The sequence below is a fragment of the Bos mutus genome, chromosome 1 (assembly GCF_027580195.1).
Source record: "Bos mutus isolate GX-2022 chromosome 1, NWIPB_WYAK_1.1, whole genome shotgun sequence".
Taxonomy (NCBI): Eukaryota; Metazoa; Chordata; class Mammalia; order Artiodactyla; family Bovidae; genus Bos; species Bos mutus.
In genome coordinates, this window is record NC_091617.1 from 79,113,124 (window position 1) to 79,135,324 (window position 22,201).

General features: G+C 45.6%; 1 protein-coding gene across 2 annotated transcripts in view; it reads left to right on the forward strand.

Annotated features, from left to right (window-relative positions):
• MASP1 (MBL associated serine protease 1) overlaps positions 1-22,201 on the forward strand; it is a 52,654-nt gene that overhangs the window by 25,244 nt on the left and 5,209 nt on the right. Inside the window, exons 3-10 of one of the 2 annotated variants that reach the window (XM_005899647.3) lie at positions 3,394-3,571; positions 5,198-5,329; positions 7,436-7,632; positions 9,843-9,990; positions 12,115-12,233; positions 13,166-13,244; positions 19,711-19,848; positions 20,678-20,752. In XM_005899647.3, the coding sequence (XP_005899709.1) occupies positions 3,394-3,571; positions 5,198-5,329; positions 7,436-7,632; positions 9,843-9,990; positions 12,115-12,233; positions 13,166-13,244; positions 19,711-19,848; positions 20,678-20,752 (1,066 nt within the window). Of the gene's footprint in view, positions 1-3,393; positions 3,572-5,197; positions 5,330-7,435; positions 7,633-9,842; positions 9,991-12,114; positions 12,234-13,165; positions 13,245-15,947; positions 17,331-19,710; positions 19,849-20,677; positions 20,753-22,201 lie in introns of those variants that run through there. The other variant, XM_005899649.3, reaches the window with a different exon arrangement.

Below are 22,201 nucleotides of genomic sequence, written 5' to 3' on the forward strand. Positions count from 1 at the left end.
TTAGTAATTGCTTCTAGAACACATGGTATAGACCACAAACAAGTTCAAGTTCTTAAGTAGGAAGCACTCTCTGTGTTGAAACTCCTCCTCACCATTCTCTAGCTCAACGAATCCCAACTTTTTTGACACCAGGGACTGGTTTTGTGGAAGATAATTTTTCCACAGACCGGGGGTGGGAGATGGTTTCAGGATGATTCAAGTGCATTACATTTATTATGCACTCTGTTTCTATTATTATTATATCATCTCCACCTCGGATCATCAGGCATTAAGATCCCAGAGGCTGGGGACCCCTGCTCTAGTTGGTTTATTTAATGTATGGATATAATGCCTTGTTAGAATACTAGCATGTCAGGACTGGAAGAGAACGTAGAACTCAGCTTGTTCAAACCCCTAGTTTACCAGGTAGATAATTGAGGAGTCAGGAGTCAGCCATATACCACTTTTTGGTGGAGTCAGAAATAGGGGTCCGGACCTCTAACAGCCAGGTCCATACATTTCGCTCCAATGCAGAGGTCACCGAGATAGTGCATTTCAGCTCATGTGGTTACTCATAGAAGAAGCCTCCTCCCAGACCCTCACTCTTTATGTATTTAGTCTTATTCTCATAAAATTCTAATGATAGCAGCTTAATGAATTTCTGCTGCTGCTGCTGCTGCTAAGTCACTTCAGTTGTGTCCGACTCTGTGTGACCCCATAGACGGCAGCCCACCAGGCTCCCCTGTCCCTGGGATTCGCCAGGCAAGAACACTGGAGTGGGTTGCCATTTCCTTCTCCAATGCATGAAAGTGAAAAGTGAAAGTGAAGTCGCTCAGTTGTGTCCGACTCTTCGCGACCCCATGGACTGCAGCCCACCAGGCTCCTCCGTCCATGGGGTTCCCCAGGCAAGAGTACTGGAGTGGGGTGCCATTGCCTTCTCTGAATGAATTTCTACCTGAATTTAAAACAGTAAATAAAACCCTGTCTACATAAAGAAGATATAAGAATTGCAAAGGCTTTATAGTCTGGGGGCTTTCAATGCAGGGCAAGCAACATTACAAAACCCAATATCCCCAAGAAACTTGATGTTTATAATACTGTCCTTGGATCACCAAAAAGGATTAGTATATTTTCCTGAGAAAGCAGGCATTTGAATAAAGCGCTTTGAAAAGCATTACACTCACAAACACCCCAGTTTTTAAAAAAATCATAGGTAAAACTTCAGCTACCTGGAAAACTCAGATCATCAAAACAACAAAGCAGCTGAGATATTCAAGAAAGTGACATTTCAGCTGTGTGTAGGTTGGAACACTCTACAGCAATAAGGCTGGTGTGAGTTTGGCTAGTATCTGCAGAGTAGAGGAAAACATAGCAAAGCCATGATCTCATCTTCTGTTTACACTTCAATTCCCAAAGTTAGTGATTAATTGTCCTCATGTTTTGTTGCCAGGGCAAATTGTTTTCCTTTAAAGCTCCCACTTATTTTAAATAAATAAATCATTAGTTTCAAAACAGAAGTGTCAAATGTCAAGATACTTCTGACACACTAAGCTAATGAACAAAACAATTCATTAGAAGCTACTAGAGATAGGCAGCCTTTGAGAACTTTCCTTTAAAGGCTTTGAAAGGCAGCAGACATCATTCTTGGTCAGATTTTTCTCATGCATCTTGGCTAAAACATCAATCTGGAGGATGCAGATAGAAATGCTTCAGACGCTTTACCGACTGAGCCACGAGGGAAGTCCTAAAAGGATCGAGATAGGTATAAATGATAGAATGGTAGGTAAGCAAAGTATGGTAGTCATAAAAACATACCAGCCAGCTACAACACTGCTTCCCAAACCGAACACACAAAATCTGCTTTAGACAACCAGTTTAGAATCTCTCCTTGGGTCTCTGAATCTACCCAGGGCCCCCGGCTCTTGCAAAATAGGGAATTCTTTAGCAAATAGGCAATTTTTGCAGCTGAGTCTTAAAAAAATGCAACTATTTTGGGGTGATTCCAGTAGTTTCTGTATTAGTAAGACTACCTATTAAATATAGTTCTGATTACGTGACTTGCCTTTTTGTTGTTTAGTCGCTAAGCCGTGCCCGACTCTTTTGCAATCCCGTGGACTGTAGCCCACTAGGCTCCTCTGTCCATGGGATTTCAAGTCACTTGTTACATGATTCAAGGTCAATAATAATCTAGTTTCAACCTATGCCTCCAAATACATCTTTTCCTACAATCCCCACAGAATTTCTGGCTTCTCATTATTCTCAGAATAGGTCTTGCACTTTTAGTTCTGGCTGACAAATATTTATTGGATAACTGCTATATTCTAGGTCCTATTCCATGCACTGAAGATATAACTGTAAAGAAAAGAATCTGAAAAAGAATATGTATGTGTGTGTAACTGAATCACTTTACACCTGAAACTAACACATTGTAACTAAACACATGGTTTATTTACAATGTTTATTTACAATTTACATTTTTAAAAATTCCAATTCTGATATAGATAATGTATCATTTAAAAAATAAAGCTCAAATATACCAATAATAAAGTAATTAATTAACTAAAAGTCTCACCTTCCTGTAGCTTATATTCCAATGGTGATCTTTTGCCTCCTTCTGAGTACATCCTTCACAAGACACTTGTCACACTGTATGATAGCTCTGTCTGTTTTCCGCCATCTGAACACTGCTTCCCCATGGGCATGTGTGTGCTCAGTCGCTTAGATGTGTCCAGCTTTTTGTGACCCCATGAACTATATCCTGCCAGGCTCCTCTGTCCATGGAATTTTCCAGGAAAGAATACTGGAGTGGGTTGCCATTTCCTACTCCAGAGGATCCTCCTGACCCAGGGATTGAACCCAAGCATCTGTGTGTCTTGCATTGCCAGGTGGGTTCTTTACTACTGAGAGACCTGGGAAGCCCTTCCGCATGCACAGCTCAATGGCTTAGTCATCTCCCATCATCCCCATCCCACGCTTTGTTCCGTGGTTGGCACACACTGAATTCTCAATGAATGACTTATATTGTGTATAGTTTCTTTTCCTGGAAATGTAAGTTCCTGTTGTATCTAGAATCCATCTGTGAAATCTAACTCTTCTGTTTTATTAAATATGAAAATTTATTTTAACATTGAATTTTTTTTTAACAAATAAGCCATTTTGTTGCCAACAGGACTAACGTGAAGCTACTTCTGATGGACTTAAACAAAATGAATGAAACGGGGAGAGGACAGATACATTGGCTTAACCTGTAATGTGTCTTTCTTCAAATTCCAGAATTCCTAAGCCTCTTTCTTTGGGCTTCCCAGGCTGCCTGGTCCACTTGTGGGCAGCTCCTCTGTCTTTTCTCCTTGAGACCAGCAGAGAAGCTAATTTGGGAAGATGCACATCATGTTCCCTTTCTTTTTGACCCTAAAGGTAGAAACTGAAGACCAGGTGCTGGCAACCTTCTGTGGCAGGGAGACCACGGACACAGAACAAACCCCTGGCCAGGAAGTGGTTCTCTCCCCCGGCTCCTTTATGTCCATCACTTTCCGGTCAGATTTCTCCGATGAAGAGCGATTCACAGGATTTGATGCCCACTATGTGGCTGTGGGTAAGTTGGAGAAGTGGGTGACTCATCCCCACATCTCCCTTTCTCTCTCAAAATTAAGTGTCTTGTGCTCTCTTCTTTAAAATGAACACCTACTACATAAATTCTACCATTAATGTCTTACTGCATTTAGTCTATCACACATCTATCCATCTATCTATCCTCTATCCATCAATTCATTTTTTTTGACACATTTCAAAATAAATTGCAGACATCAGTACTCTTCTTCCTAAATACTTTAGCATGCATATTGTTTATCTAGGGTTCAACAGCTATTCACAATTTTTTCTTTTCATGTAAAATCTGTATATTCAATGAAATGCATAAATCTTAAGTACATTTGTTAAGCTTTGAAAAATATATATTTGTATATAACTGAATCTCTAACAAGATGTTGAGCTTTACCATTAACCCCCAAAGTTCCTTTATGCTCCTTTCCAATTACACCACACTCTGACCTCTTTAGAGGTCACCACAACAGTCCTGATTTTTTTCACCACCATAGATTAGTTTTGCCTCTTGCAAAACTTAATATAAATGAACACATACAGATTATATTTTGGAGATGAGAAATATTTTACTCAGCACAAAGTTTTTGATTTTCATTAATGTTACAATTCATTAGTAACTGTTTCTTTTCCTGGCAGAGTAATTTTCCATTATATAAATATACTACAATCTATTTATTCATTCTCCTATTGACAGACACCTGGGTTCTATCCATTTTTTGGATCTCATTAATAAAAATTTCCACAAACATTTTTGTACAAGCCATTTTGTAAACATATGTTTCACTTCTGTAGGATATATATTAATATCTAGGAGCAAAATTGCTTAATCATAGTGTAGGTGTATGTCTAGTTCTATAAGAAATTGTCTTACAGTCTTTTTCCACAGTGTTTGCACAATTTTGTATCCCTCCACCAATGTATGAGAGTTCTGGCTGCTCTATATCCTCACCAACATTTGATGTCATCAATTAAAAAAAAAAATTTAACCATTCCAGAGGACATGCGTTGGTACTTCATTATGGTTTTAATTTGCATTTTCCTGGCACCTAGTGATGCTGAGTATCTGTTCATGTGTAAGCTTCTTGGCCATTCCTGTATCTTTTGGGAAGAAATATGTGTTCAAATTGGGTTGAGAACATACATCTTTTTATCTTTATATTTCCAATACCTAAGATAGGGCTTGACCCACCTTAGAAACTTAGAAAGAGAGAAGCAACATGGAGGAGAGGTTAAAAACCCAGATTTTAGAGCCAGCCCACCTTGATTTGAACGAGGACTCCACTTACTATCTGTGTGACTTGGAGTAAGTTCTTTAATGGCTCTAAGTCTCAGTTTCTTCATCTATAACAAGGGGGTCATAACCGTCCTGCTTGCTGTCATCACAACTGTTAGAGAACAGTGGCAGCACCAGGAGTCAGGCTGCCCAGGTTTGACCAGGTTTTCTGTGACCTTGGGTAAGTCTCCTCGTTTGTAATTGGAGGCTTAGGTGAGGCTTAAATGAGACAATGCAGGTATCTCCCAACAAAGTGAGAGGCTCCACTGAGTGCTCTGTAAATGTTGGCTGTTCTCTTCACCATCACACTTGAATTGGTTGTGAGAGGCTCTACCTGCCCTACAGATGTGGATGAGTGCACGGAGCGGGAGGACGAGGAGCTGTCCTGTGACCACTACTGCCATAACTACATCGGCGGCTACTACTGCTCCTGTCGCTTCGGCTACATTCTCCACACAGACAACAGGACGTGCCGAGGTGGGGCCCAGCATTGATTCTGTGCATCACTTTTAGGAGTCATATTTTCCAGTAAGATGAGGGGAGGCTCAGAGGAAGGATGGACAGGCAGTAGGAACAATTAAAAGTACAATCGAACCACAAGAATAAAGATGTTGTAATGCCCACCAGCCTGGAAGTCGGGTTCAGATTCTCAGAGAACTGCATTTGAGAAGCCCCGGCCTCTAGGCCATCTTTCTTCCTGGGGAGCAGGGCTTTCTGCTCTTTAGTCCCTATTTCCTCTCCTCCTGTAAGTAATAGGCCAAGTCAAGGGAAAACCCAGGTTTCCCAGGTCTGAACCCTGCACTAGGTTTTACCCACCAGCTCCTTTTTTTCTGCTCTTCCCTGGCCTCTCACTTTTATATTGTGATAGAGGGAACCCCAGTGCAAGCGAGAGAAGGGGAGAGAGAGAGACAAAGATAAGACAGCAAGAAAACATCCCTTTCCTTCTTGCTCTCTTTGCTCTCCCCTCTCATCCACGTGCCTTCTCTGCCATAGTATCCAGGCTGAGGTGGGGAGGGAGAAGTAGGAGGACTAAGACATTTCCAGGAGGACCTCCTGGCTAGCAGGTAATAGCCACACAGGCAAATAATAAAATCTAGTAAGTGTTGTAAATGAAGTGTGGGTGTGGCACCGTCAGACCTGAGTCTGCGGCAAATGAGCAAGCACTTGCCAGAGACGATGCCCTTGATGAAGGAAAAAGGACAAGGAAAGGGAGGGCATGACAGGCAGAGAGAACTGCTTCTGCAAACATTCAGAAGCATGACAGGATTCGGAATGTTTGGGGAGTTGCCAGTAGATCAGTATGACTGCAGGGTAAGGATGTGGGTCCCAGAAAGACTGCTTGGAAGCTGAGTGAGGGAGCATTGGGGGAGGGCATGCTAGAAACAGGATGTCTTTTCCTTCCTCCTTCAAAAACTTCTACTTCTGAATAAAACCCCTCAGTATAAAGCAGGCACATACATGAGTGTTGAAGAGGGTTGTATTTTCCATGGTTTTCATTCAGTAAGTATTTATTGAGTATCTACCATGTGCTGACCACAGAGGGGCTAAGACTGAGCAATGTTTATGAATCCTGTTTTTCATTTTTGCTTCTGCCCCCCAAGAGCCTTTTTCTGTTCCTAATTGTCTCACCCATGAAATTTAATACCACAAATACCCTGTATATATGTTTATGTACTATATGTCTGCCTGTGTGTTATGCATAAAAAGAGTAACAACTTCCCCTCTCTAAGAACCAACTTTGGCCCCTCTGGGAGCAATGTCATCCCCATGAAAATGCTTGGGGTAGAATATTAAAGCACAGGGATTCAGAGACCACTCTAAACCTTGTTCTAAAGCTTGTAACTGAGGAACTTTAGGGTTAGCTATGCCCCCTTTCTGGGCCACAGTTTTCTCATTTACAAATGACCAGAAAGAACTGACATGCCAGATCCAAGGACAGTGGTTCAATGGCATATCACAGGGCCTTTGCAGGGTTAAGCCATGGCCAGGATACAAGATACTGGTTGCTGGGTTGCAACTGTGATGGGGAACAGAGCAGACTCCCAGAGCTCAGGGGATTTGTGGGGGCAGGAAAATCCACCAAGAAATACATTTCACAATGCAAGCAGTGGTCAACAGCATGAAGAGAAACAAGGCAAGGCCAGGGGCCAGAGAGTGAGGGTATGTGTGAGGGTCCTGTGTTAATGAGGGATCAAGGATGGCTTTGAGCAGAGATTTCATGGAGTCCTGGGCTGAGGGGAGAGCAGCACAAAAGAGGAGAAGATCCTCTCCCTGACCACACATCTCAAAACCTTTCATCTGAGACCCCTCACGCCCCACACCAAGATTGGAGAATTGGACAAAAAGGTATATCACACTCACTGCCTGTGAGTCTTAACCCTGAAAATTACTTGCTTGTGTGACCTTGCGTAAATCTCTTCCCCTCACTGAACTTCAGTTTCCCCATCTGTAAAATGGGGATAGTGACTCCTTCCCCCACTTGCCTCTCAGAACCACTGGGAAAATTGTGCCGTAGCAGATAAGAAACGGGCTGCTGTGGCCCTGAGTGTGGTGTACCACTTTGCTCCCGTGTGCTTCCCACAGTGGAGTGCAGTGACAACCTCTTCACCCAGCGGACCGGCGTGATCACCAGCCCCGACTTCCCCAGCCCTTACCCCAAGAGTTCTGAATGCCTCTACACCATTGAGCTAGAGGAGGGTTTCATGATCAGCCTGCAATTTGAGGATATTTTCGACATTGAGGACCATCCTGAGGTGTCTTGCCCCTATGACTACATCAAGGTAAGATAGCAGTGGCTATACGCCCTGGGGATACTGACAAATCTTGGCTGAATTGGGAAAATTGACATTCTCTACCTTCTTCCAGGATAGGGGGCCAAGCAGGTGGCTTCCTAAAAAGTAATTATTTAAAATAACATCCACCACCTTCATTGGACCCAGTCTAGGGAACTTCCCTGATCCCAAATCAGCCCTTTGCCCCACCTGAAAAATCCCTTCTGCCAGGTAACATAATATCATCATGAAGTGACACCAGGGTGAAGATCATGGGGACCATCTTAGAACTCTGTCTGTGTGTGTTAGTCATTTAGTCAAAAAATGTCTGACTCTTTATGACCCCATGGACTGTAGTCCATCAGGCTCCTCTATCCATGGAATTTTCCAGGCAAGAATACTGGAGTGGGTTTCCTCCTCCAAAGGATCTTTCCAAACCAGGGATGGAACCCGGGTCTCCCACATTGCAGACAGATTCTTTACCATCTGAGCCACAAGGCAGGCCCAGAACTCTGTCTACCATACATTATATCCCAGCTGCTATGCTATGAGCTTATCATTAGGCAGGTAACTCTAGGGGCTTCACTGTCCCCCTCACCACAGTAAGGGTGACAAGATGAAGATATACCCAGGATTACAGAAGTCATCAAATGAGGATTAAGAAGTGCTGGTCCTCAGAGGAGGAAGGAGAAAGAGTTAAAGCAGAGGCAGGACCCAGGCCTGGGGGCTGGAAATCTGGACCAGCCCAGAGTGCCTCTTCCTTCTCTCCATCTCCACTGCCTCTGCTGCTGCTAAGTCACTTCAGTCATGTCTGACTCTGTGCGACCCCATAGATGGCAGCCCATCAGGCTCCCCCATCCCTGGGATTCTCCAGGCAAGAACACTGGAGTGAGTTGCCATTTCTTTCTCCAATGCATGAAAGTGAAAATTGATAGTGAAGTCGCTCAGTCGTCTCCGACTCTTCGAGACCCATGGACAGCAGCCCACCAGGCTCCTCTGCCCATGGGATTTTCCAGGCAAGAGTACTGGAGTGGGGTGCCATTGCCTTCTCCTGAGTCCAATCCCTGCTCTCTCTGGTCAGCTGCAAAGCTACCTGGAGGGTTTTCTGGCATCCACTCTTGCTCTGCATGGTATGTTATCTTCTAGCATCCAGGGTAAATTTTATAAAAGTCAGGTTATATCAAGATTGTACTTGGAATAAACATGAATTCCTCAACACAGCATGGCTCATGGCTGCCTTCCCATCCTCAAGCCATGGCATTCCCTCTCCTCCAGCCTCACTGGCTTCCTTCCTGCTCTTGATACTTACCAGGCTCTTTCCCACTTTTGGCCTCAACCTTTATATACATTGTTTTCCCTGCCTGGAATGTATTCTCCCCTCCTCTCCAAATGACAAGCTCCTATTCATCCTACATGTTTCAAATCCAATGTTACCTCCACAAAGAGGCCTTCCCTAACTATTTAAAGTTATTATCTATTATACTGAAGCTTCCCTGGTGGTACAGTGGTAAAGAATCCACCTGCAATGCAGGAGACACATGCAGGAGACAGGGGTTCGATCCCTGGGTAGGAAAGATTCCCCTAGAGAAGGAAATGGCAACCCATTCCAGTATTCCTGCCTGGAAAATTCCATGGACAGAGGAGCCTGGTTGGCTGCAGTCCATGGGGTCACAAAAGAGTTGGACATGACTTAGCAACTAAACAACATCTACTATATTAATGATGAAAATTATAGAGACTACATAGATTTTACTACTTAAATTATAAACATATAGCATACATTTATATTATATATGTATGTTATATATCACCCTGATTATTTTTGTGATACTTACTACAGCTGGTAATTTTTTTTTTTTTTTTTTTTTTATCTATTAGTCTGCCTGGACTAGACTGCAGGATCTTTGCAAGCAGGGGCATTTTCTGTCCTATGTATCTGGACAGGGCTCTGCCCCTCTCTGAACCATAATATGTTCATCTCTGAGGAGAGGAAAATCAGCCTGCCTTGTCCACTTCCAAGGTCATTGTAATCTGTGAATGGCAGAATGGAGATGGAACCCATTGGTGAATGGTAATGCCCACTAAGAATGTGAGTGAACATCATGGACTCACATGGAAGCTTCCAGAAAACCCTGGGTGCAGAGTAGCGATGATCCCAGAAGCAGTCACTGCCACCACTCAGGTGTGACCCTGCTTTTTTTCTATCTTGCCCCTCACAGATTAAAGCTGGTCCAAAAGTTCTGGGGCCCTTCTGTGGAGAGAAAGCCCCAGAACCCATCAATACCCAGAGCCACAGCATCCAGATCCTGTTTCGCAGTGACAACTCGGGGGAGAACCGGGGCTGGAGGCTGTCATACAGGGCGACAGGTAACACAGTCTCTCCCCTTCTGGGTCACACCTGTCTTCCATGCTCAGCCCTCATGGTGTAGCAGCCAGGGAGTGTGAGGGGGTGCTGGCCTGGGCTCCTCCGGGGATGTGGCAGGACTCCCAACCCTGCCACTGAGCAGCTTGGGACCAAGGCAGATTCTCTCTGCTGACTAGTTTCTCATCTATAAATGGGATAAAGGGCAGCAATGATGGTGGGTTTGGATAAGACGTTTTCAAAACTGGCTGCACTTCAGAATCAAGTGGGGAGATTTTTAAAAACAAAAAACATATATGCATCAGTACATGATACTTGTTTTTCTCTTTCTGACTTACTTCACTCTGTATGACAGATTTTAGGTCCATCCACATCTCTACAAATGACCAAATTTCGTTCCTTTTTATGGCTGAGTAATATTCCATTGTATATATGCATCACATCTTTCTCCATTCATCTGTCGATGGACATTTAGGTTGCTTCCATGTCCTGGCTGTTGTAAATAGTGCTGCAGTGAACACTGGGGTACACATGTCACTTTGAATTATGGTTTTCTCAGAGTATATGCCCTAGGAAAAATGGTACAGATGAACCTATTTCCAGGGCAGGAAAAGAGATGCTAATATAAGAGAATAGACATGCAAACACAGGGTGAGGGAAAGGGGAGGGTGGAACAAATTGGGAGATTGGGATTCACATATATGTATTGCTGCTGCTGCTGCTGCTGCTAAGTCACTTCAGTCGTGTCCGACTCTGTGCGACCCCATAGACGGCAGCCCACCAGGCTCCCCTGTCCCTGGGATTCTCCAAGCAAGAACACTAGCGTGGGTTGCCATTTCCTTCTCCAATTCATGAAAGTGAAAAGTGAAAGTGAGGTTGCTCAGTTGCGATCCCATGTACTACCTTATCTAAAATAGATAGTTTGTGGAAACTTGCTATAAAGCACAGGAAGCTCAGCTCGGTGCTCTGTGGTGACCTAGATAGACAGTATGGGGGGTGGGGGGTGGAGGGAGGGGATAAATGTATACATACAGCTGATTCACTTTGTTGTACAACAGAAATCAATACGACATTGTAAAGCAATTAGACTCCAATAAAATAAATAATTTTTTTAAACTATAATTTTCAAAAAAATAGTTTCCAGAACTTCACACTGTGATTGACTGGGCCTGGAGAGGATCCTTCTGGCCCCAGGCCTTCCAAAGTCTGGGGCATAAATTTGGGTGTAGGCCTCTAGTACAAAATGCTTCATCATGGTGCTTTGCCTCCTTGAGCACCCAGAGTGACAAAGCCCACAGGCCTCATCGCCCAATACCTTGAGGCACCCGGTCCTGGTCCAAACCCTGCTGGAGTTACTTGACCAAGGGGTGTACAGTAACTGGAGGAAGAGGGGCAGCGGCAGGACCACAGCTGGGTGTGACTAACACAGTGCAAAGACGCTATATCCTGGCCTTGGCTCATCACCAGCTTCAGTGCCTGCTTGTGGGGAGAGGCAGGAAGAGGATATTAATGAGGGAGAATAATCCAGGAAATGCGTCAGGCATAGGAATTCTATCCAGTTTAGCCTTTTGAAGTGCAAATCACAGTCTCTCTGGCACTGTGAAGAATGATCTTGGGAAGAAAGAGTGGGGTCATCGTGAGTGGCCCAAAAGAGCCAACTACTCCCACTGAGTAAAAACTTGAAGGGTGTAAATTTCAGCGGAATATGAAAATTCTGTTCCTCTCATTGGAGGAGTCTAGTATGAAAGGTACACACTGGTGGGTACTGAGCTCCTCGTCCCTGTAGAAGTGTCCCACAGGCCTACTGTGGAAGATGGAAAGGAAACATCAGACAAGAGTTATGCTCAGACATTTAATGCCTTTTCCTACCCTGAGTTTTGATGAGATCATCTGGCAAACCACCTCATTTTACAGATGAGGAAATAAAGGTCCAAGTTGGAAAGTGACCTGCTCAAGTGTCCAAAGTAAGCCTTCTACAGGGCCTGGTAGGTCTAGGCCCCCATGCCCTGGGGGTGCGGTTTTCACGTGTTCTTTCCCACCTCCATCAGGCCTTGAATTCTAGGGAAAGGCTTCTCATGACCCCCCTTTCCTTTGTTTTCTCACCTACTCCTTTCATTGCTCCCCACCAGGGAATGAGTGCCCCAAGCTGCAGCCTCCTGTCCATGGGAAAATCGAACCCTTGCAAACCACGTATTCCTTCAAAGACCAGGTGCTCATCAGCTGTGACACAGGCTACAAAGTGCTGAAGGTACAGGGTCCTGCCAGGGGAGGGGTGGGTCTCCAGGCTAGAGAAAACTCCCCAGAGCCTCCCAGGGCAGATGGGCTTCCAGAGCTTGTCCTGGTCCCACCACGGTATTTCTGAGCTTTCCCACAATGCGCCAAAAATTCCAGCCTTCTGAAAATTCAAAGCATGTGTCCCAGACTCTCCCTTCTGAAAGTGGTACAAAAGTCCGAGCAAAATATCCATTTAGCCCGACAGTCAGTACAAACAGCCTTAACACAGTTCATCAGGCTTACCGACTAGCCCTGGGACAGAAGCTGAGCTTTTAAAGGTGGCAGGTGAGCATTGCTCATTCTCTGAAACAGTGGTTCTCCTAGGAATCCACTAGTTAACAAAACCACCTCCCAGGCCCCACCTGAGATCAAGTAGAATCTCTGGGGCAGGGCCCGTGATCATTTTGTCTGTTAAGTTGCCCAGGTGAGTTCAGTGTAAGCCAAGCTAGTGGACTGCTGCTCTCATGGAATGATAATCCAAGTGGGGTCCCCACCACACCAGCACATCACTAGTTAGAAATGCAAGGGCTTGGTCCCTAGGCCAGAGCCACTGATTCAGAAACTCTGGGAGGGGGCCTGCGACACTGATGCTCACTGAGTGAGGTTTCAGAACCACAGCTCTGAAGAAGGCGTCACCAGTACAGGTGTCCCTTCTCAGACAGCTGCCCAGCCCCCAACCAACACCCGCACCCCCCAGCCCCACCCTAGCACTAGGTGTCTCTCCAGAGTAGGAACGGGCGACATGAACTCAGTGTCTGTCCTCCCCTTGATTTCAAGCCCTTGGAGGCCCCCGTTGGGAAAGCCCAGCGGAGAACAGCCAGCTCTGGAGGGAGAGCTGGTTACACTGGGAAACAGTCACCAACCCACTCCCCCTCCTTTCCTCCCCTTCTTCATGCTTCTTCCTAGGATAATGTGGAGATGGACACATTCCAGATGGAGTGTCTGAAGGACGGGACGTGGAGTAGCAAGATTCCCACCTGTAAAAGTAAGAACACACTGTTGGCTGGTTATAAGGGTCATGAGCCCCCCAGCACTGGGGGGATGTGAGCAGAGCCCACACGGGGTGGGGGGAGCCTGGCAAGTGCACCCTGAGAGGGATGGGGCAGGAATTTTACAGACACAGTGCGGTTGGATGAAAAGCTCTCAAATGTTCCTTTCAGCAGGAAGGTGTTAGGATTTCAAAAGACACTACTTGTGAGTCCCAGTTTGCTTTCCAAATACTAATTTTACCTCTGCCTGCAGACAGGTTGCCATATTTGCTAGGTGAATAGCTTGTCTCCACGTTTGAAACTAGCTCTGGCATTTGCTAATATAGGACACTATTTTGGCACTGGTGACCTTGACCGTCTTTAAGTGGCCATCAGCTGTATCCGCTGTCTCCTGGGATGGCTGTGAAGGCAGGGTGGTGAGGTCAGCACAGTGGACCTGCGTGAAGCAGGGGTTCTTGGAACCCAGAGTTCTTGCCTTGGCTCTGCTTCTAACCCATGCTGTGATCATGGATAAGATCCTTCACCTCAGCTACAAAGAAGTTTGGACTAGCCTTAATATTCTAGAATATATCCCAGTGGTTCTGAAATAATGCAATCCATATAAATCCTTCAGTAAGTTTTGTAAAAATACAAACTGACCGCCACCACGCCCTCTCCTGCTACCCAGGTGATTTTAATGCAAGACTTGTAAGGACCACAGTTTTAGAGGACATCTGTGGCAAAAATGATGGGAGCAGGCATAGTGACAGAAAGTGAAAGAGAAGAAGGGAAGGAGGGGAGGAGGATTTATTTTTGAATGGAGAGGTGAGACGTCAAGAACTAGAGTGGTTCTTCACCCAGCCCCAGCCCCATTTCATGACCCTATATAAACTTTGAAATACTATTCCCTTCCCTAGTCCAGTAAGCAGGCAGATGCATTCCCAAGGGGACACTCTCAGGGTGGGGCTCCCCTGAAGCAAATCCCAGGCATAATTTTGGATCGGAAAGTGCTTGTTTTAAATTTTATTTTTAATGGGACATTGTGGCTGGAGTCAGAGCCCAGTGTAGGAAAGAGGGGCATTTTATGACTCCAACAAAAAGTTTCAACAGACGTTTAAGTGAAAATGAGTGAAATCGCGTCTGACTCTTTGCGACCCCATGGACTGCAGCCTACCAGGTTCCTCCATCCATGGGATTCTCCAGGTGAGAATACTGGAGTGGGTTGCCATTTCCTTCTTCAGGAGATCTCCCTGACCCAGGGATCGAACCCAGGTCTCCCACATTTCAGGCAGAGGCTTTAACCTCTGAGCCACCAGGGAAGCCCCTGGTTGCCTATGCAGAAGTCCATAGGGATTTCAGATGGAAAAGACAAGGTCAGACGGTAAAGAACTCAAATGCCAGCAGACATGTGTGCCACCTCCTCCAGCAGGTGGCTCCTGTGTGGTGCTGTGACTGAGGCCTTTGTGAAGCCCTCTGCAGGACAAGGCAAGGGAGCGTTCTGAAGGAATCGGAGGACAAGGGGTAGAAAGGACAGGATATTGCTTTGGAGACAAGAAGTTCTAGATTCCAATCCAGACTCCACCAGTTCAACATCCCTGAACCATTGGCTCGTCCTCATTTGGCCTCAGTTTCCAGCATTGTTGATTGTTCTGAGGACTAATTGAGATTCGGGCTCAATCCCTGGGTTAGGAAGTTCTCCTGGAGGAGGAAATGGCAACCCACTCCGGTATTCTTGCCTGGAAATTCCATGGGAAAGGGGAGCCTGGCAGGCAACAGTCCATGGGGTCAAAAGGAGTCGGACATGACTGAGCACAACTGAGTTAATGTACACATCATACCTAAGGTGCACCAGGAATAAGTGAAAACTCAGTAGAAGCTTGTTCATCTCCCCCATCCAACGCCCTTTATAAGAAGAGGTTTTGGTCTCTCTTTCATGCTTTTGGAAATTTGGGTAATAATTTTTCTTCCCTAATGAGACACATACTTTTTATGGTAACAGAAGTGTTGACAGAGCAGGGCAACTCATGTGTTTGATGGTACTTTTATGTGATATATTAATATACAAAAGTATCAGGAAAAGAGGAATTTTTTCCTTCCTAATATGGCCTGGTTCTCCCACATACCAGTTCTCAGACACACCGGCATCTCTGCTTGTTCACTGAGTAGGTATTTATTGAGCACTTTTGTTCCAGGCATGTGCTGGGTCCTAGGAGAGATGCAAAGGCAAAAAAGACTGAGAAGTTGAGAGTCCCCAGGGAAAGGGGTTGAGACAGACAGGAAGTGTACATGTGCAGTGAAGAAACTTGCATGGGAACAGGAAGTGGGAATTATGGGTTGTGGTCCTGGCCCTGCCTCCACCTGCTGTGGTGACTCCAAACAAGTCTTGGTCTGCTCTGATGCCATCTGTCAAATAAGGGTTTGGAACAGATGAATGCAAAGCTTGCTCAGGGAGCAGAATGTTACCATTGCCGCGAGCCAGGACTTATGACTGTGCGAGTTCTCAGAATGGTACACATCCCACAATCCCAAGCTGTCCTTCACGCTGACTACCTGCACTGTGCATTCTTAATCAATTCTGGTGGAGCAATTTCTGTATTTCCTGCATAAACTGTGTCTGCTTTGCTTGCTAATTTTTCTTTCTCTTCTTTTTCTCTCTCCCTTCTCTCCGCTTCCTTTCTCTGCACCTCCTAACCCCTCTTTGATCTTCATCATGGTGGCAGAAACGGAAATGAATGTGGAAAGCGAACCTGAGTCAGAGCAAGTGGCAGAGTGAATGCTGGGACCCCACACTGTGCAGACATCCAGGAATGGACCACTCACAAGACCCTGGGTCCCAGGGGTCCTCCATCCCTCCCTATCTTCCCAACACTCCATTTCCCATTTCAGTGCGGGTTAGAATGGATGCTGAGCAAGGCAACTCAGGCCCAAGCAGTTGAAACTGCCTAGTGTGTGAGAACAACTCTCCTTCTGAGGGTTCACCCATCATTTAAACATTGTGCTGGAAAATAATGAAAAGACAATGGGGGATTTCTTTTTTAGCACTTCTATGTGGACTATACTCTTCTGAAAGGAAAAAATGGCTTTGATTCTAGAGACACTTGATTTAATTTATATTCAAAAGCTTAGGAGGACCAGGTCAAAGTGAGCCCTGATTTCTACTCCACACCTCAAGGTTAAATGGGCCAGAGTCACTTTGTGACTTTAATATTTGTACCTGTTGCTACTTTCTTAACAACCCTGAGTAGGTGAAGTTAACAATAACTCATATAGTGTGGGTTTTTAGGAAACCTAGATCTAGTCTCATGCCCAAAAGTTTCTCTTCCACCTGTACCTAAAATGGGGCTAAAATCCCATCACCAGGAGATCTTTCCTCTGGGGCTTACAAAGTTTGCATTTCTGAAAATTTCCTAATTAAAGTTTTTCAAAAGATAGGCATCAGACTTGAAAACAGCAGTGTTCAGCTTTGGAGTCATGGGACATCACTGGGTTATGAACAATGATGAAGAAGGGGCTGCAGAGGTTGGGAGTCTCTGCTTCAGCCTGAACAAAATCTAGGTAGACATATCAAAGAACCCTTGCATTACACCGTGACTGCTTATTAGTTTATTCCCTGATTGAATGGCCTCTTGATGAGGGCAGAATCCTGCAAAGTTGGCCAAAGAATGGTCCAGAGACTGAAGTGCCATTCTAGGTCAAGGGTGCCCCTGAGAGAGGAGCTGGGGCAATCACTAAAAATAATCATCAGTTGAATCAATATTTTTAACAGCACAAAGGATAACAGGCCTTGCACTCAGTGTGATAGAGGGGATCATCATTTAGGCAGAAGATGTGATATGAACCCAAATAATTACAATACCAGGAAACAAAAGATACATGCATCAGAGGGTGAAGAATAAAGGGCCATGCAAAGAAAAATGTGGAAGCAGCTGTACCCAATTAAAAGAATGAGAAAATACTTTCAAGAAGCAGCAATATTTGATCAAGGTCAAAGCGTGGGCAGAGCATGAACCACAGGGTTTCCCCGAGTGGGAAAGCAGCAGCACAGTGAGGGGTCCTTGACACTGGAGCACAAGGGCACCACAGGAGGGATGCCCAGAAGATGGGGCTGGGGGCTGGGTGGGCTGGGCTGGGCATTTCCGGATCTTGAGGGCCAGGTGAGCCAATTGTGTGTGGTTGCCTAGGACTCCCCTAGACTCTGTCAAAGCATCTTCAGGATGGCGGATCAAGAAAAACATGTCTGAAGGGAAATAAACGACAGCAAGAGTGAGAGTGAAGACAGGGTCTGGGTAGCAGAGCCCCATGCAGAGATGCAGGAGAAAGGGGGGCCGAGGGAATGGAGGGAGGAAGCGTATTTTGATTCCAGAGTGCGGAAGTGACCAGATGCACTTTAGAGAAGACGTCAAGACCCTTCCTCAAGCAAAGAAGATAGACTGAGAAGACAGGGCCTGATCTACCATCTTGGATTGTGTCAGGCAGAGCTCAAAGGGTTTTGCTAAGGGAAGTTGTCTCCATGTCCCACAGAGATACAGTAATTTGCCTACTACTGTAGACCTGGAGAGAAGGTGCACCTCTTCCCCACTCACTATATCCAAGCTGCAGTGATCCTCTGTTTTCCACTATTTGTCACACCCTCTGTGTGGCTGTAAGAGCAGCTTCATCAGTGGGCCAAGTGACTTCTCTGGAGGGAAGTGAAAGCAGACCCTCAGTCCAGACAATTTCTGCTAGTGCTGGACACGTACAGGCTCTCAGGGGCTTGAACACCTAGCCCTGGAACTGCTCCACCTAATACTAGATACTAGGTTTTGAGGATAATTTGGGCAAAATAAACTGCTAGACCTAAGTTAAGGGAGACAAGGCTCATACAAAGATCCAGACACTAATCAATGATATTTCCTAAAAAAAAAGGAAGAAAAATCTGCTTTGAGACTCATCAGGAAAATACATGTAAAATTGTTTACAGTTTTAGATAGTAAATATTATTCCCTCTTGCTATCGTAGTGCTGACCCTTACACACTTTCCCCACCCCTGCCCAGAGTAGAAGGGTGTCTCTACTTTTGGGCGATCAAAACAAATGGGAGTGATTCATCCAGGGGGATTGGAGGCCAGGAAACACCACTAACCAGTTTTCTGGGTGTGTTTGCCTTTCTTGTGGATAGGAGGTACCTACCTGCATTTACTTCCATCCTTCATCCCTCTCCTCCATGCTGGAGGCTCTTAAGATCACCTATGTTTTAAGCTAGATAACACTCTATTCAGTAAAAAAGATAAATTTGGAATTCTAATATTAAAAAATCACAATTTCTGAGTAGCATCTCACAGGTAAATTGTCCCTGTTTCTGTTTTCCAAGCAAATTCAGGAGGAAGGAAACTGGCTTTAGAATGTGATCCTCTGACATCAGACAGCTAATGTCTAGCCTTACCCAGAATATTGATTATAGGCCATTTTCACTAGAAAACAGATTCTAATAACTGTCAGTCTGGTTTACTTATAAAAAGCATTGAGTTTAAGATCAGGTCTAGTTCTCTGACTAATTCACTGTGTGACCTTAGACCAATCAAGGCTCCTCTCTGGCTCATCTGTAAGTAAAGATGATGTTCTAGATTGCCTAACTTCAGATTCCATTCCCCCTGGGAAGTTCTGAGCTCCCTGGGATTCTTCAGTTCTGACAGAGGCTGTTTGGTCTAAGATTATGATTTCCTTAGAATGGAGCATCACCCCCTAACAAGGCCCTTGAAGAGATATTGACAAACTGGCTCCTCAGATATTGCTCCTGGCTCCTGGCAGACTCGTGCTGGCAACTCCCAAGACTTGCCTGGACTGGCAAGCTCTCCTAAGACCACCTCTGAGGAGCAGGTATCTTTGGTCTTGTCCTTCAGCCAGCCCCCAGGAGCAGCCACCCACAACCAGAGAAAATGTGCAGGTGAAGATGAAAGTTTGGTTCACCCTAGCCGCCCCCATCCTGCCTTCTGTGCCTGCGGGGAGCCAGCAGGGTGGGGCTGTGCAGGCATGCAGGAGCTGAGTTTTTGTTTGTTTTTGTTTTTTCTTAAATGCCAAGCTTCAAAGTGAACACAGTAACTGCTCTTACTCAGCATGTGGTTGGGGCTGGAAGAAGTGAAGGTTCTTTAGTTTATATGAGCCAGAATTTTCTCACTGAGCCACGGGTTTCATATTTGGACAGAAGAGGATAAGAGGATTGCACAATAGAACTGGAAGTCAAGGAGAGGGCCCTGGTGGGGAAAAGTCTAGGATCTGCTTGAATCTCAGCAGACCAGCCCCTGCCCTGAAATTGACACCAGGCCAGGTGAGCTGACCACCCAGCAGGACTATCACAGATGGGAGAGACCCCAAATGCAAGGCTGTAACATTGCTCTCTGGAGCTGTGTGCAGTGGACAACCTGCACTTCGTATGGGACAGACCCACCACGTGGCCCCAAGAAGAAGGGGCAAGGCCATCTGAGGGGTCTGCTCTCTTCCCTCTCAGTTGCGGACTGTGGAGCTCCGGCAGAGCTGGAAAATGGAGTGGTCACCTTCTCCACCAGGAACAACCTCACCACATACAAGTCTGAGATCAGATATTCCTGCCAGAGGCCCTACTACAAGATGCTACACAATACCACAGGTGAGCCCTGCATCCTTACCCAGCCCACTCCCTCCTCATACTTTGGGCTCAGGGTTAGGCTGGGGGCTAACACAGCCAGTCTGCTGGCCATCGCTTGAGAGGAACTGGGAGGAGAAACCCTTGGAGACGTACCTCACCTCTCCCTGCCTCAGGCCTGCACCCTGAGAGTTAAGCTTCATGACACCCCAGCAGCATGACATACTGCTAGGACCTATATGACATACCCACACAGACACACTCACAGCCCCAGGCAAAAAAGGAACCCTCAAAAAGATGTGAAGGCCAATCAGTTCTGCCTCCACCACAGACAAGAACCAAGAAAATGCTCCAAATTTCCCAGAGCCTCCAAGTCCTCTCTTTCGAAGAGGAGTAGTGGCAGAGCTCACAGAGCTAGTGTAAGCCTCATGGGATGGTGGGCACGACTGTGGTTTATGAAAGCGCTTATTAAGTGGGGAAGCAGGGGCAGGGCAAGTGCGCCACCAGAGCTGTGTGACTAATGATGAGAAGTGCCCTCCAGGGTCTGGGCGGGGCCCCCACAGGCAGGAGTCAGATTGCTCAGAGACACCATACTGAAGAGCATGCCATTTATTTTGGGGGCCAATGGGGAGCTATTGTGATTTTGAGCAGAGACAGGACGAAATCAGATTCCCATTTTAGAAAGATGCTTCAAGTTGCAGACCAGACTGGCTCAGAAAGAACAGCATCAGAAAGACTCTTTGGAAGACTTGCAGTGATTCACAGCGGAGGAATTAAGAGCTCAGATCTATTTTCCATGTGCTATGAATCAACCACGTTCTCCTTTTTCTTCAACCTTTTTTCCCTCACCCAGGTGTATATACCTGTTCTGCCCAAGGAGTCTGGATGAATGAAGTCCTGGGGAGAAGCCAGCCCACCTGCCTGCCAGGTACCTTGCTCTCAAGTTCTCTGCCTCAAGGTCCCATGCAAGGCACTGGGTCCACGGGTGCTCTGGCTGTTAATGGAGTAAGGGGTAGGGAGCATGATGCTTTGATTGCTTTTGAAGAGATATCTTTAGATGGTCAAAGGTCAGAAAAGCCTAGCCTCACATCTTCTCGAACAAACCAGCCTGTATGTTCAACCTGTTCTATCACAACAGGACACTTCCTGCCTCCTCTCTCTGCCATTCTGCTCTCTTCCTGCCAGGCTTCTCATCTCACACAGTTGGTATTTGTATCGGCTGTGCACCAGGAAAAGTGAGAAAGTGGGCACCTGCTCCTCGAGCACTCGCTGTGTGGTAGTGAAGTGAAGTTGCTCAGTCGTGTCCAACTCTTTGCAACCCCATGACAGTAGCCAACCAGGCTCCTCCGTCCATGGGATTTTCCAGGCAAGAATACTGCAGTGGGTTGCCATTTCCTTCTCCAGGGGATCTTCCTGACCCAGGGATCGAACCCAGGTCTCCCACATTGTAGGCAGATGCTTTACCATCTGAGCCACCACGGGGTAGAGGAGGTGGAAATCAGACAAGCACCAAATAACCACAGGACATAGCAACAAGTTCTTCCAAAAAGCAGTATGCTCAAGTCTTAGTGACTGCTGTCTCCCCTGAGCTCACTTACTGACCCTACTTTAAAATGAACAAAGAGTTTTGTGGTAACAGGAAGTGTCCCTGTGCATATAGATTTGGGGGCTATTTTATGGATATCTGCATTGGTATTAAATGGATGAATGATTTACATCGTAATCATGATGTATGCACATATTCAAATTGACTTAGAATAGTATAGCCCTAAATGCACACTCTAGGGTTAAATAAATAACCCACCAAAAATTAAATATTCACAACACAGAAATTTACACTTCAAAAAGAAATAAGAATAGTGATTCAATCAATAGTGATTGAAAGATATAATCATTCAAGAAAAGCAGTGTTGATTTCATCATTTGGTTGAACAGCAGTAGCTTTACCATATGGTTCAGGGTTGAGTGGCATTCATATTTTACTGAATTAGAGTGTTGGGTAAACTGAGATAGTGTATTGTTTGAATGGTACATTGTAGTAACCTCCAATATTCACTCAGTAGATTTCTAGATTTAGGCATTAAAATGGAAAGGCTATGGAGCCGTCTACCAGACCTGAAGAAAGTTTTAGCATTTGGGCATCAGCTTTGGCCATCACAACTGCTACAAGATCTCAGAGAAGGAAAACATTCCTACCTGTGGTTGTCTGGGAGCAGAGAAATGAGGACGGGTTAGGAAGACTTCACTTAAGAGTGCTTTCAATCTAAGCAAGAATTCAAAGAATTCATGAGGATCTGGAAGAAGGAAAAGGTCAACCCATCCACACTCTGCTGGCCCCCGTCATCTCAGTTAGGCTTAGCCAGGAGCACACCTAAGG